At 47.5% G+C, this 14,850-nt stretch overlaps 1 protein-coding gene across 1 annotated transcript in view; it reads left to right on the top strand.

Moving 5' to 3' along the window:
• The first annotated feature begins 5,347 nt into the window (after window positions 1-5,347).
• Window positions 5,348-14,850, top strand: part of SBSPON (somatomedin B and thrombospondin type 1 domain containing) — a 71,781-nt gene continuing 62,278 nt past the window's right edge. The window contains exon 1 of the mRNA XM_029591471.1: window positions 5,348-6,047. Coding sequence (XP_029447331.1) covers window positions 5,837-6,047 — 211 coding nt within the window. The 5' untranslated portion in view covers window positions 5,348-5,836. The remainder of the gene's footprint in view (window positions 6,048-14,850) is intronic.

Below are 14,850 nucleotides of genomic sequence, written 5' to 3'. Positions count from 1 at the left end.
ATTCCAGAGTTTAATTGTGCATTGAGTGAAGAAGAACTTTCTCCGATTAGTTTTAAATGTGCCACATGCTAACTTCATGGAGTGCCCCCTAGTCTTTCTATTATCTGAAAGACTAAATAACTGATTCACATCTACCCGTTCTAGACCTTTCATGATTTTAAACACCTCTATCATATTCCCTCTCAGCTGTCTCTTCTCCAAGCTGAAAAGTCCTAACCTCTTTATTTCCTCATGGGGGAGCTGTTCCATTCCCCTTACCATTTTGGTCACCTTTCTCTGTAACTTCTCCATCACAATTATATCTTTTTTGAGATGTGGTGACCAGAATTGTGCACAGTATTCAAGGTGGGGTCTCACCATGGAGCAATACAGAGGCATTATGACATTTTCCGTTTTATTCACCATTCCCTTCCTAATAATTCCCAACATTCTGTTTGCTTTTTTGACTGCTGCAGTACACTGAACCTACAATTTTAATGTGTTATCCACTATGACGCCTAGATCTCTTTCTTGGGTGGTAGCACCTATTATGGAACCTAACATTGTGTAACTATAGCATGGGTCTTTTTCCCTATATGCATCACCTTGCACTTATCCACATTAAATTTCATCTGCCATTTCGATGCCCAATTTTCCAGTCTCAGAAGTTCTTCCTGCAATTTATCACAATCTGCTTGTGATTTAACTATTCTGAACAATTTTGTATCATCTGCAAATTTGATTACCTCACTCGTCATATTTCTTTCCAGATCATTTATAAATATATTGAAAAGTAAGGGTCCCAATACAGATCCCTGAGGCACTCCACTGCCCACTCCCTTCCACTGAGAAAATTGTTCATTTAATCCTACTCTCTGTTTCCTGTCTTTTAGACAATTTGTTATCCACGAAAGGACATCGCCACCTATCTCATGACTTTTTACTTTTCCTAGAAGCCTCTCATGAGGAACTTTGTCAAACGCCTTCTGAAAATCCAAGTATACTATATCTACTGGTTCACCTTTATCCACATGTTATTAACTCCTTCAAAAAAGTGAAGCAGATTTGTGAGGCAAGACTTGCCCTGGGTAAAGCCATGCTGACTTTGTTCCATTAAACCATGTCTTTCTATATGTTCTGTGATTTTGATGCTTAGAACACTTTCCACTAGAGATGTGAATCGGAACCAGAATCGGTTCCGATTCACATCGTTAATTTTTTTTTGTGCGGCCCGATTGCGGTTTTGTTTATCGGCTGCACTCGAGCCGATAAACAAAAAAACCCACCCGACCCTTTAAAACTGTTCCCTTAGCTTTCCCCACCCTCCCGAACCCCCCCAAAACTTTTTACAAGTACCTGGTGGTCCAGTGGAAGTCCCGGGAGCGATCTCCCGCTCTCGGGGCCGTCGGCCGCCACTTATAAAAATGGCGCTGATGGCCCTTTGCCCTTACCATGTGACAGGGTATCCATGCCATTGGCCAGGCCCTGTCACGTGGTAGGAGTAATGGACGGCCGGTGCCATCTTTAAAAATGGGACGGGCCATCCAGTGCTCCTACCATGTGACAGTACCATCTAACGGTCCAACTGACTCCCTCACAGGCTTTCTGCTTTGGATATATTTCAAAATGTTTTTACTGTGAGTTTTTGCCTCTACGGCCAACTTCTTTTCAAATTCTCTTTTAGCCTGTCTTATCAATGTCTTACATTTAACTTGCCAACACGTATGCATTATCCTATTTTCTTCTGATGGGTCCTTCTTCCAGTTTTTGAATGAAGATCTTTTGGCTAAAATAGCTTCTTTCACCTCCCCTTTTAACCATGCCATATTTTGTCTTCTTTCGACTTTTTTTAATGTGTGGAATACATCTGGACTGTGCTTCTAGGATGGTATTTTTTTAACAATGACCACGCCTCTTGCACACTTTTTACCTTTGTAGCTGCTCCTTTCAGTTTTTTTCTAACAATTTTTCTCATTTTATCAAAGTTTCCCTTTTGAAAGTTTAGCATGAGAGCCATGGATCTGCTTACTGTCCCCCCTTCCAATCATTAATTCAAATTTGATCATATTATGATCACTATTGCCAAGTGGCCCCACCACTTTTACCTCTCTCACCAAATCCTGTGCTCCACTGAGAATTAGATCTAAAATTGCACCCTCTCTTTCGGTTCCTGAAACAATTGCTCCATAAAAATGTCATTATTCCATCTAGGAACTTTATATCTCTAGCATGTACCAATGATACATTTACCCAGTCAATACTGGGGTAATTGAAGTTTCCCATTATTATCGCACTACCAATTTGGTTAGCTTCCCTAATTTCTCTTAGCATTTCACTGACAGTCTCACCATCTTGACCAGGTGGATGGTAGTATACTCCTATCACTATAGTCTTCCCCGGCACCATCTTGTGCTCCTACTACGTGACAGGGGCCGACCAATGGCACCGGTAGCCCCTGTGACATAGTAAGAGCAAAGGCTATCGGCGCCATTTTGAATACCAGCAGCCAATGGCCAGATTGCAGGAGATCACTCCAGGACCCCCGCTGGACCACCAGGGACTTTTGGCAAGTCTTGGGGAAGTCAGGAGGGTGGGGGTTTATTCATTAGTGATATGTTGTATTCGTGGGGGTTTGCCATACATTTCGTGACCCCCACGAATACAACAAATATGGTATATACGTTGCGGATTGCCAGTACGTTGCAAACGAATGCACACCCCTAGCATGGAATACATTTGCACTGTGCTGTCCACTCCTGTTGCACACTCTTAATCTTTGTAGCTGCACCTTTCAGCTTTTTTCTAACTATTTTCTCATTTTTTCAAAGTTTCCCATTTGAAAGTTTAGTGCTAAAGCCTTGGGTTTACTTATTGTCCCCTTTCCAGTCATTAATTCAAATTTGATCATGTTATGATCACTACTGCCAAGTGGCCCTACCACCATTACCTCTTTCCCCAAATCCTGCGCTCCACTAAGAATTAGATCTAAAATAACTCTAAACAAATAATACTGAAGGAGAAGAGAGTGAGGTAGCTAGAATCCAGCAAGTTGAAGGAGTCAAACTTTTGCCAGAAGGAGATTGTGCAAGGGTCTTTGTTTAGATGTATTTATTTATTTAATCCATTTCTTTGATTTGGTGGCTAGAGAAATAGAATAATGCTGTGTACTGGATTTAATTTACTTGTATTTCAGGAAAGTTTGTGTTGCTGTCTAGCATAGGAAGCTCATACATAAACTGAACAAGATTTGCTTCTTGTGTAGAGGTAGTTGAATATCTCTGTGATATCCCTTGCATCTCTCCTCTTTTCCAGGGCTTTTCTATGGGCAATTTGTTGATTGTTTGTTTTTTTTTTCCCCCACACAATTTTGTGTTTGGGACAGGGTGCACCCTTTGCAAACTGGTGACATTGGGATAGAGCTGTTCCCCCCCCCACACACGTTTGAGTGCTCGGGGTAAAGACAGTTTTTGGGGGGCTGTGTACCACATGGTAATATTTCATGCAAAGCATACATACCACTTTACGTCACACTGATTGGAATGATAACTTCTTAATATCAACTATGATGCTGTTATCGCATGTCAAGTTGTCTTGACACTGGCATCAGTATATCGCTTGGCTCCAACAAGGGCCTAAAAGAGTGAGCGTTGCTTTTGTTATGCCAACAGTTTCTGGAGCACTGAAGCAGGGTATTCTGTTCCCGCTGGGTGCAGTAGGCGCAGTGTCATCCACTACCTATGACATCCTTTTCTTGGACTTTCTACTTGTGGATGATGGAGGAAGCTGCTGCTTATTGCCATCCATCTGCTTTCATCATGCTATTGTATGGAGTCTATAGCCTGTGTTTGTGTTTCAAAACTATAACAACAGAGTCTGCAGCAAATAGAACCAAGCAGGAAGACCAAGCATTAGAATTTTGAAAAAAAAAAGCATAACAAACCTAGGGCACTGCTGAAATTCTCTTGCTTAAAAGTGTCTGTAGCTGCAAGTAATTTAGAATAAAGTGACATTGGCAGGGTATATGAGTGCCCCGAGACTGACAGAGTCAGAAGAGGCATTCATCCCCTTTCTAGAGCTCTCTTCGTAGTATGCTGTGTAATGCACTGAGTGCCTTGCAATTTTGTGTTCTACAAATGTGAATGAATAATCAACTAAATAATAATGCACTCAGTCACCTCCTAGTGGCAGGCAGTAATGGAAATGGAAAGCACAACAGGGAAATACTATGCCATTGCCCTCCCCTCCCTTTAAACTGCAAGGCTTCAAGGCTCTCACAGAAATACCTCAAAGAGCTTGCAGCACTAGTGCCAGATGGGCCTGGGAGAGATCGCCCAGCCAGAAACAGAATCTGGGAGCAGAGATGCAAGGATTTCAAATCCCATGGCAACCAATCTTTTTTCACTTTAAAACTTGCATAGTTAATTCTGCAAATCTGATCCCTGCCTACACTGTCCCAAAGCTGTAGGAACTGGGTGGAAAGGAGCAGTGCTGCAAGCACAGGAGGCGCCCAGGGGCAGGAAGGATGTCCAGGACCTACAGCAGTGCATGCTTAGCCTATCACTGGATATGCCCAAATCCCATGTCCCTGCAGATGTGACTATGCAAATGATCTTCTTGGGGTTTGGATACTTGTCAGGTTCTTGTGGCCTGGTTTGGCCTCTGTTGGAAACAGGATGCTGGGCTTGATGGACCCTTGGTCTGACCCAGCATGGCAATTTCTTATGTACTTATGATGTACCGCCAGATAGAAGAATGAGAAGGAGCAGAAACTAAGTAACATGGTTTGTAATTCTCTTCTCCTAGTTGCTGTTTTCTATATGAATACAAGGCAGTTTTATTATATAATAATTTAAATAATAATAATAATCATAATAAAAAAACAGCATAGTTACCTTTCATTCACCTGCAGTAAAAAAACAAAACAAAACACAAAAGGCACTAAAGTTTGTAGGATGAAAGTGCAGCTTTCTGGGACATTCCCAGGGCAGAATTAGCTCTATGAAGTGAGAGGGCAAGGAGCCCACTGGAGGGCAGGCGTTTAGAAAGGTAGAGCTTATCAGGAAGATCAGTCAGCATAGTCTTACTCCGCTCAGGTCACAGCTAGTTTATGTATGCTGATTGTTTGTTTATTTTATTTTTAACTTGGTCTGCACATTTTTCATACAGTAGAGAAAGAAAGCCCAAGCCATTTTGCTACAGTAGAAATTGATTCTACTTTCACCTTCAATGCGCTCTACTTCTTATTCCTGAACAAGTTCCCAGCCTGCGAAAGTACAAAAAAAGTATGCGAGTGAAAAAAAAAAAAAAGAGAGAACAGTGGAACTGATTCTAAGGAGGGCTCCCGAGCCCAGAGGGTTGGAGGCGGGTGTTGACAGGGTGCTGTGTGTGAGAGAGAGTGATTAGCATCCAGCCAGCGCCGCCTGCCTCTGTCTGCGCTGGATTCGGTGCCCTGCCCTGGACCCGATCCAAACTCTCGCATTCCTCGTCCTGCCCTCAGAGGCACCGAGGATGGGCACAGGTCAGGCTCCGCTCCCGCGTTAGCGTGCTTCGCGCAGATCCCTTCCCGCATCAGTGCCCGCTCGAGGCTGCACTCTCCCCCCATCCTTCCTGCCCTTTTCGGCCGCTTGGGAGCTTTCGGGGAGTTGGGTGGGCAATCGCCCGCTCCAGCGCCGCTGCCCCCATGCCCGCGCTGGACCTCAACGGCAGATGAGCCGCTGCCGCTCTGACTCGCAGGATTAAAACAAACAAACAGCGCGCATTTCGGGGAGAGCCGAGCCCTCCATGTGAAACCGCTTCCCGCGGTCTCCCGCTCCGGTGCCTCGGGACCTGCGCTCGGTGCCCGCCCCGTGCCAGCGCCATGCGCCTCCCCCTGCTGTGGCTGCTGCTCCTGGACGTGTGGGACCGGGCGGAAGGGGGCTGCGCCCGGGCGGGCAAGTGCTGCCCGGGCAGGGAGCCGCGCTGCCTGAGCAAGGGCTGGAGGAGCAGCGGGCACTACGGCACCTGCTACTGCGACGAAGCCTGCGCGCTGGCCGCCGACTGCTGCCACGACTACGCGCGCACCTGCCCAGGTAGGAGAAAGCACTGCTGCCAGTGACCCTGGCTCCCAGATGTTCAGCCACCTGCCCGAATAACAAGAGAGGGTTTCTTTTCATTCTAAGCAGGCTAGACTGCTCTAAAGAGTTTAAGGAAATGGGGGGAAAAAAAAAAGATTCTTCCTTTCTAAGCATTGTCTCAGACCCGTCCAAGCGCTGGGCAGGATTAATTACATCGTGTGGGATTTTATTTTCATTGTTTATCAACTTCCAAACGCTGCCTTTACGTTCCTGTCTTCGCCGACCTTTGGCTGTGTAAAGGATTTGTTTTTGCAGCCGGGCGAGCGCCTTCCAGCAGGACCGGCGGAACTTTTCAGAGGAGCTTGTACGGGTCCGTGCGCCAGCGGTGGCGGGACGCGTGCTTGTACTTGTACTTGTGCGTCGGGCTTCAAGGGAGAGAGAGAGCTGAAACGAGGTGGGGGAAAGCGCGCGGGAACGCAGCCGCCCCGTGCTGCATTGTGCACAGATGTGCGAAGGAGTGATCGCTTTAAATATTCCACCATACAGAAAAGAGATTGTGACTTTAGCGGCTAGGATATTGTTAATCCAAAGGGAAGTTAATGCTCCGTTCTTTAACGCTTTCATGTTGGCAGGAAAGTCTTAGGAAGCTATCCTAACATAACGTCGGGAACAGCTGTATCATATGTTGGGTGTAAACCGCTCAATTGTGTGCACTAGCTGTAGCAATCAGGGATACGATTAAGCCATCATTAGTACGGGGAAAAATTCCTCTGTTCTATGGGATTTATGAAAACCTATTCCACTAAGCAAGTGTCTCGAAAGAGCTAGTGAGTGGGAGGCCCGGGGAATGTTTGAATAAGAATTGTGGGCCGCCTTAAAGTAATTACTGCATTGCTTTCTGATGACTGTATAGTTATTAAAGAGAATAGCACATTCAGACCCAAATTCTCTTAGCCTGCTTGGAGATATTCAATGGGAAACAGTTGCTGCATGCTGTTGCATTGAAAATGCAAATGAATAGATAGATTAGACCCCAGCCCCAAACAGCTAGAAGTTCTGGCTGAAGGCTTTCTGTGGTAGTCAAGAAAACCTCCATTGGAACTATTGGGTCTGGAGTTAAAAGGCCTAATGATATGTATGAACAGTGATACCCTAAAAGGTTGAGTAGGAAACTGTCTGAGATGGGCTCAGTGATGAAAGATAAACACGAAAAAGGAAGGCTTCCTCAGTTCAAGAAGATCTACTATGTTTATACTTTTAAATTAAGCAAATGCATCAGAGAGAAAAAGGGACATTGTTAAAGCAGCTGTTCTAGCTATGCCTTCAAAATATCAACTTGCCTGTTTCTGGGCTTTATTGTTTCTCTGGTTAGTCTTTTTTTTTTTCCTAGGGCTCCATTCCTCTTATTTATTATTTTTATATGCTGGTTTACATTCAGGTACTGTAGGTATTTCTCTATCCCCAGAGGGCTTACAATCTTTGTACCTGAGGTAATGAAGGATAAAGTGACTTGTCCAAGGTCACAAGGAGTGACAGCAGGACTTAAACACTGGTCTCCTGGTACATAGTCCACTGCTCTAACCACTAGGCTATTCCTCCTCCCTCCTGCTTATGTCCTAATAACTTTATTTCTTATGTTTACACTTTTTTTTTTTTTGTAATTAAAGGTGTGCACCTTTGATTATGGACACACTACCCCCATGCTTTTTTTTTTTTTAATTCCTCAGTCTCAAGCCTCTTCCAAGGTGAGTTCTCTAGTAGTGGATCAGTGTAATTGGTGCACAGGATTCCAAGATGGTAACAGAAATGTAATAAACATGAAAAATAGGAATTTCAATAATTATTTGTTTTGATTAACAGAAGTATTACTTTTTTTTTTTTTTGCTAGAACTGCTGTTTTAACACAAAGGGAAAAAAGATTTGTGAACACGGACATTAATAAGTGTGACAATAATTGCATTTTTGCAGGGCAGTGTGGAAAAAGGGTAACAGAACTAGACGAGTGCATGGAAAATAAAATTAGTTTCATTTCATTTCGCAAATTGTAGAGTATATTTCATTCTGTCATTTAGTTTCAATTAAAGTTTAGGGGGAAGTAACGCAACCTATTTTGGACTCTGTTCAAGTTTTATAAAAATGTGTAGGCACTGGAGGCAATAGCAACGAAAGACAGTTATGAGTTAATTTTGAAAGGAGTTACCCATGTAAAATTAGCATATACATGTGTAAGTAGCTTGCATTTGCTTACATGCTGTTTTATTTTCAGTTTTGCATGCATAGAAAAGGGGCAGTTTGGGATGCTCTGGGGTAGAGCCAAGAAGTAAGCATGAAAAGTGCTCTTTTATCTCCATGTGTTATGGGAGTCTCTGTTTAGTAGGGATGTGAATCGTTTTTGAACGATTAAAATTATCGTCAGATAATTTTAAAATTGTCCAAAATCGTTAGAGTGCACGATACAATACAAATGCCCCCGATTTATCGTCAGGGGCATTTGTATTGTATTGTTAAATAGGGCGCGGGAAAACCGGCACACCAAAACAACCCTAAAACCCACCCCGACCCTTTAAAACAAATCCCCCTCCCTCCCGAACCCCCCCCCCAAATGTTTTAAATTACCTGGGGTCCAGTGGGGGGGTCCCGGCGCGATCTCCCGCTCTCTGGCCACGGCTGCGTTAAGAGAAATGGCGCCAGTGGCCCTTTGCCCTTATCATGTGACAGGGCAAAGGTAACGCCGATGCCATTTTGGTTCCTGGCTCCCGATGTCACGCGTGCAGGAGATCGCTCCCGGACCCCCGCTGGACCCCCAGGGACTTTTGGCCAGCTTGGGGGGGGCCTCCTGACCCCCACAAGACTTGCCAAAAGTCCAGCGGGGGTCCGGGAGCGACCTCCTGCACGCGGGCCGTATTGCCAATATTCAAAATGGCGCCGGCGCAACCTTTGCCCTCACTATGTCATACAGGTGACTGTACTGGAATCAGGCAGGAACTGTAGCAGGATGCGGGTACTGGAACCAGGCAGGAACTGTAGCAAGCAGGCAGGCAGGAACCAGGCAGGTACTGTAGCAAGCTGGCAGGCAGGAACCAGGCAGGTACTGTGGCAGGAACGGAGCGACGAAGCCAAGCGAGTCACTCCGGGGCACAGCGCAACAGGAAACCGGAAAGCTAACCCGTTGCAAGGCGAAGACTGGATGGCCACAGCCGGCTTATCAAGGCCGCGGCGTCTGACGTCAGGATTTGGGCGGAGTCACCATTGGCTGGAAACGACATAGAAAAGCGCCCAAGTGGCGCACGCGCGCGCCTAAGTGCAGGGCGTCTACGGAGGAGCTCACAACGGCGCAGCCCCAGCGGGAACGCCACCATCCAGGCCGCAAACTAGGCCTCAGGGAACGGGAGCTGGTCTGGGAGCCCGGAGGTAAGGGTCTGGCCGCGGTGCTCGCGGCCAGAACCGCAACAGTACCTCCCCTCTTACGCCCCCTCTTAGCCGGTCCGGGTTTACTTGGATGGTCCAAATGGAACTGCCGTAGTAAGTCCTTGCAAAGGATGTTACGGGCCGGTTCCCAAGCATTATCCCCGGATCTGCAGCCTTTTAGTTTAGTTTAGTTTAGTTTATTGTTGTTTATATTCCGATGACTCAGACTAACCATCACACCGGTTTACAAGTTAGGGTACAAGAAATACAATAGTTCATAAAAGAGTAACAGCTAAAATTACACAGAATAAAATCATAAATAGCTGTTAAGAACAAAATATAAGTTTCTACTTAGAACTGTAAAATTAACTATAAAATGTATACAATAAATTTAAAACTAATATAAAGTATTTAAAATATTTAAAATATTGGTAGCCTTTGCAATATAAAAATATTGTAGAAAGTATTGTGCTATCTGTTCAATTATTGCATCATGCTTTTATCTGAATTTTCATTCTCCATAAATGCGCACTTATAGTTCCCAGGCAAGCAAGTATTCCCATCGGCGTTGATGAAACCGGACATCCAATACTTCACGCACTTGATACGTGACCCCGTCCAGTACTGATGGATCCGATGGTTCAGGAGCAGTACCTGGATAACACAAGAGGCTTCAGCAGTGACACACGAAACATGTCATGTATGCGCATGGAGGAGGGTAGGCGCAGATGATACGAGACTGCTCCCACTCGTTCGGCGAAAAGGCCCACAGAATTTCGGAGCTAGTCTTCTAGATGGAATACGTAGCAGTAGATTTCTGGTGCTAAGCTAGACACGATCTCCTGGGAGGAAGATGGGTGCTGGCTGACGATGCCTATCTGCCCACTTCTGGGCGACCAGAGCGGCTTTACGGATCTTTTCCTGGGTAGAGATCCACAAGGACCGAAGCCGATGAGCAGAGAGTTGCACTGCCGGGAGTGCACTAGGTTCAGGCGAAGGTAAAGGCGGACGAAGTTGCTTCCTATAAACAACGAGGAACGGCGAACTTCCAGTGGCGGTATGCGTGTGATTATTATACGAGAACTCCGCCCACGGGAGTAGTTCGGCCCAATTATCTTGTCGTTCGTTCACAAAGGCACGGAGAAAGGTCTTCAGGGTTCGATTGGTTCATTCTGTTTGCCCATTACTTTGAGGATGGAACGCTGATGAAAGACTAAGTTGCACCTTGAAGCGTTTACAGAGGGCTCTCCAATAACGAGCTGTAAACTGTGGTCCTCGATCGGAGACTATATCCTGCGGGAGACCGTGAAGTCTAAAAATATGCTGGGCGAACAGGCCAGCCAAGTCAGGAACAGAAGGTAGCTTAGGCAGAGGGACAAAGTGCGCCATCTTGGAAAATCGGTCCACGGTTACCCAAATGACCAAATTACCTCCTGAGGCAGGAAGGTCCACGACGAAGTCGGTAGAAATGTGGGTCCAAGGTTCCACCGGGATGGGTAATGGTTGCAACAAACCCCTGGGCTTCCCGATAAGCAGTTTTTGAACCGCACAGGTAGGGCATGAGCCCACAAAGGCTTGGTCATCTTGGCCATCAGTAAAAATGGTTTAACAGGTCCAAAGTCCCTTTCCAACCAGCATGGCCCCCAGTGAGGTAGTCATGGGCCCAGGTGAGAACTGCTCTTCGGGAGCGACGTGGAACCACGGTCTTTTCTTGAGAGGACACTGAGGTTAAAGCAAGGCTTACATTTTCAGGATCCAGGATACATTGAGGTGTATCAGGAGTCTCTTCCACTTCAGAAGAGTGCATCAGCTCGAACGTTCTTTGACCCGGGTCTATAGCGTAACGTAAAGTCAAACCGGTCAAAAAACAGTGACCACCGGGCTTGTCTTGGATTCAAGCGTTGGGCTTGCTTCAGAAATGCTAGGTTTTTGTGATCGGTGTAAATTGTAACTGGGTGGTTGGCTCCTTCCAACCATTGTCTCCATTCCTCTAGAGCAAGTTTCACAGCTAGCAACTCCTTGTCACCAACACAGTAGTTGCTCTCCGCCGGGGAGAATTTCCTTGAGAAAAATGAACAAGGCAACAGATGTCCAGAATCAGAGTACTGACTCAGTACTGCCCCCACAGCCACATTGGAGGCATCAACTTCCACCACGAAGGACCGGCTGGGACATTTTTTCAAAGCTACACTTTTCCAGCTTTGCGTAGAGACCATGCTCCCTAAGTATCTGGAGCACTTGACGGACATGCTGACAGTGTGATGACAGATCCCGGGAGTAGATTAACACATCATCGAGATAAACAATTACACAGGTGTTCAGAAGGTCCCGCAACACCTCATTCATCAGGTGCTGGAACACCGCCGAGGCATTACATAAACCGAAAGGCATTACGAGGTACTCGTAATGCCCGTCGCTGGTATTAAACGCGGTCTTCCACTCGTCTCCGGGGCGGATCCTGACTAAATTGTACACTCCTCGCAAGTCCAACTTTGTGAAGATCTTTGCTCCTTGAAGCCAATCAAGGAGCTCCGGGATTAACGAGAGCGGGTAATGGTCTCGCTTGGTAATAGAATTTAGGCCTCGATAGTCTATGCACGGCCGTAATGAGCGGTCTTTCTTGCTGACAAAAAAGAACCCTGCCCCTGCAGGCAACTTGGACGGGCGGATAAAGCCCTTGGCCAGATTCTCCGCAATATATTTGGGCATGGCCCGGGTCTCAGGTATAGATAAGGGATAGACCCTTCCTCGAGGAGGCATAGTACCAGGTAGCAAGTCTATAGCACAGTCATACGGACGATGTTGCGGAAGGATCTCCGCCTTGGTTTTAGAGAATACGTCTGTGAAGTCCTCATATGGTGCAGGAGGACCCACGGCAGAGTGCATCAAGGGAAGTGAGGAAGTCTTAGGCACTTTCATACAATTAGCTAGGCAAAAAGGACTCCATTTGACAATCTGGATCGTAGGCGAGTGTTTCTGTAACCACGGCAAGCCTAGCACCACAGGGTGGACAGCCTTCTCCAAGACTAGGAAGGGTATCTCCTCCATATTGATCGCCCCGGTCCGGACTGTAATGGGTGCGGTGGACATCTGGACAGGTCCAGGAAGAAGCGTCCCCCTGGATAGAGGTAATTCGTAACGGGATCTCCCGTCTGTGCGTCGGGATTCGCAGCTGGGAAACTAAGTCCTGCAGGATAAAATTACCTCCAGCTCCGGAGTCCAGGAACGCCATAGTCTCAAAGGAGCCCCCGGGATATTCCAAGGTAACCGGGACAGTACATTGAGGAGCTATAGCACAGCCTAGGAGGAGCTCCTCCCAACCTCCTAGGCTTTGGTGTTTTCCGCACGCTTCTGGCAGCGTGCCAAGAAGTGGCCCTTCTGGCCACAATACAAGCACAACTTCAACGAACGGCAACGTTGCCTTTCTTCAGCAGAAAGCGGGGCCCGACCCAGCTGCATGGGTTCGCAGGTGGGAGCATCCGGTCGAGGAATCTTGAGCAAGGACACAGGTCTCGGCCCACGAACCGGACTGTAGTGAGAGGGCCGTTGCTCCTTGGCCCATTGCTGTAGGCGGCGATCAATGCGGGCAGCCATCTCAGTCAAGGCATTGAGGTCCTCCGGCAGATCTCGGGCCGCAATTTCATCCTTTATGCATCCGGAGAGGCCTTCCAGGAAGATTACCTTAAGATTACCATCTTGCCAACCTACTTCTTGGGCCAGCGTCCTAAAGGCCATTGCGTAATCTGCCAGGGAGCGAAGCCCCTGACGAAGTTGCAGCAGCTCAGACGTAGCCATGGCTACTCAGGTGGGCTCATCGAAGGCCTGGCGAAAGTTCGTGATGAACTGTTGTAGGTCCGTTAACAAAGAATCATTGTTCTCCCAGAGGGGAGAAGCCCAAATTAAGGCTTTCCCATCAAGCAGGGACAGGATATATGCCACTTTCACCGCATCAGAGGGGAACTGCTGGGGCAGCAAAGAGAACCGAACAAAACATTGGTTCAGAAAGCCGCGGCAGGTCCTTACATCACCAGCGTAGGGGGAGGGTGCTGGCAGCTGTGTCGCAGAAGAGTCCGGGGCCTCGGGTACCCGGTCTGGAGCCGAAGCGGCCCTGGCATCCAAACGGGATGACAACTCCCCTACCGAACTGGTAAAGACCTCGAGGTACTGTTTTTGGTACTGCAGCTGCTGGGCCAACCCAGGCAGGTCCAAGGGGACAGGCGCATCTGCCGAGTCCATGGCCTTGCAATCTGTTATGGGAGTCTCTGTTTAGTGGACCCTTGGGCCGACCTGCTGGAGACTTGGAAAGGTGGACAATGTCTCTGTTGCAAGCAGGCCGGGAGGCAGATGTTCAGGCAGGACGTAGATGCTCTTCACCCTGGAAGCTGGCACTCCCCTGGGAGGAGCCTGTAGGAGCCCAACCGCTGGGACTTAGGTGGCTTCACCCTTGAAAGCCGAAGCCCCCCGGGAGGAGCCTGTAGGGGCCCGGCCACTGGGACTTAGGCGAGTTGAGGATCAGGACAGGTAACTGGAACCAGACTAAGACAGTAGCAATACTGTAAGTGGGTTTGGGTTCTGGAACCAGGCAGGAACTGTAGCAGGATGCGGGTACTGGAACCAGGCAGGAACTGTAGCAAGCAGGCAGGCAGGAACCAGGCAGGTACTGTAGCAAGCTGGCAGGCAGGAACCAGGCAGGTACTGTAGCAGGAACGGAGCGACGAAGCCAAGCGAGTCACTCCGGGGCACAGCGCAACAGGAAACCAGAAAGCTAACCCATTGCAAGGCAAAGACTGGATGGCCGCGGCCGGCTTATCAAGGCCGCGGCGTCTGACATCAGGATTTGGGCGGAGTCACCATTGGCAGGAAACAGCCTAGAAAAGTGCCCAAGTGGCACGCACGCACGCCTAAGTGCAGGGCATCTACGGAGGAGCTCGCAACGGTGCAGCCCCAGCGGGAACGCTACCATCCAGGCCGCAAACTAGGCCTCAGGGAACGGGAGCTGGTCCGGGAGGCCGGAGGTAAGGGTCTGGCCTCGGTGCTCACGGCCAGAACTGCAACACCTTGGGGAGAACAATTTTTTCTTTGGAAAATTTATTAGCTGGATATTATGTTGGTGAACCACATTTTCGAAGTTTTCCACCTTATTTTGCAGACACTGATGACCTCTAGATATAATTTTCACCAAATCCTGTCTCTAGCTTCAAATTGTTCCACTTTCAGAAATATTTCAGTTATTTGAGCTTGTGAAGCACCAACTTGTCAATAACTCTTGATGCCTAGAAACAAATTGTACCCAGACCATAACTCTACAACACCCCACTCACTCACTGTGTAATAAATAATTTATATGGGATGAGATAGGTTTCACACATAATCTGTTGCCTGCCTCCATGGCCTTGCTCACAGAATTTCT

Source organism: Rhinatrema bivittatum, chromosome 2 (genome assembly GCF_901001135.1).
Source record: "Rhinatrema bivittatum chromosome 2, aRhiBiv1.1, whole genome shotgun sequence".
Lineage (NCBI taxonomy): Eukaryota > Metazoa > Chordata > Amphibia > Gymnophiona > Rhinatrematidae > Rhinatrema > Rhinatrema bivittatum.
Note: the sequence above shows the minus strand (reverse complement) of the source record. Positions and strands in the feature narration are given on the sequence as shown.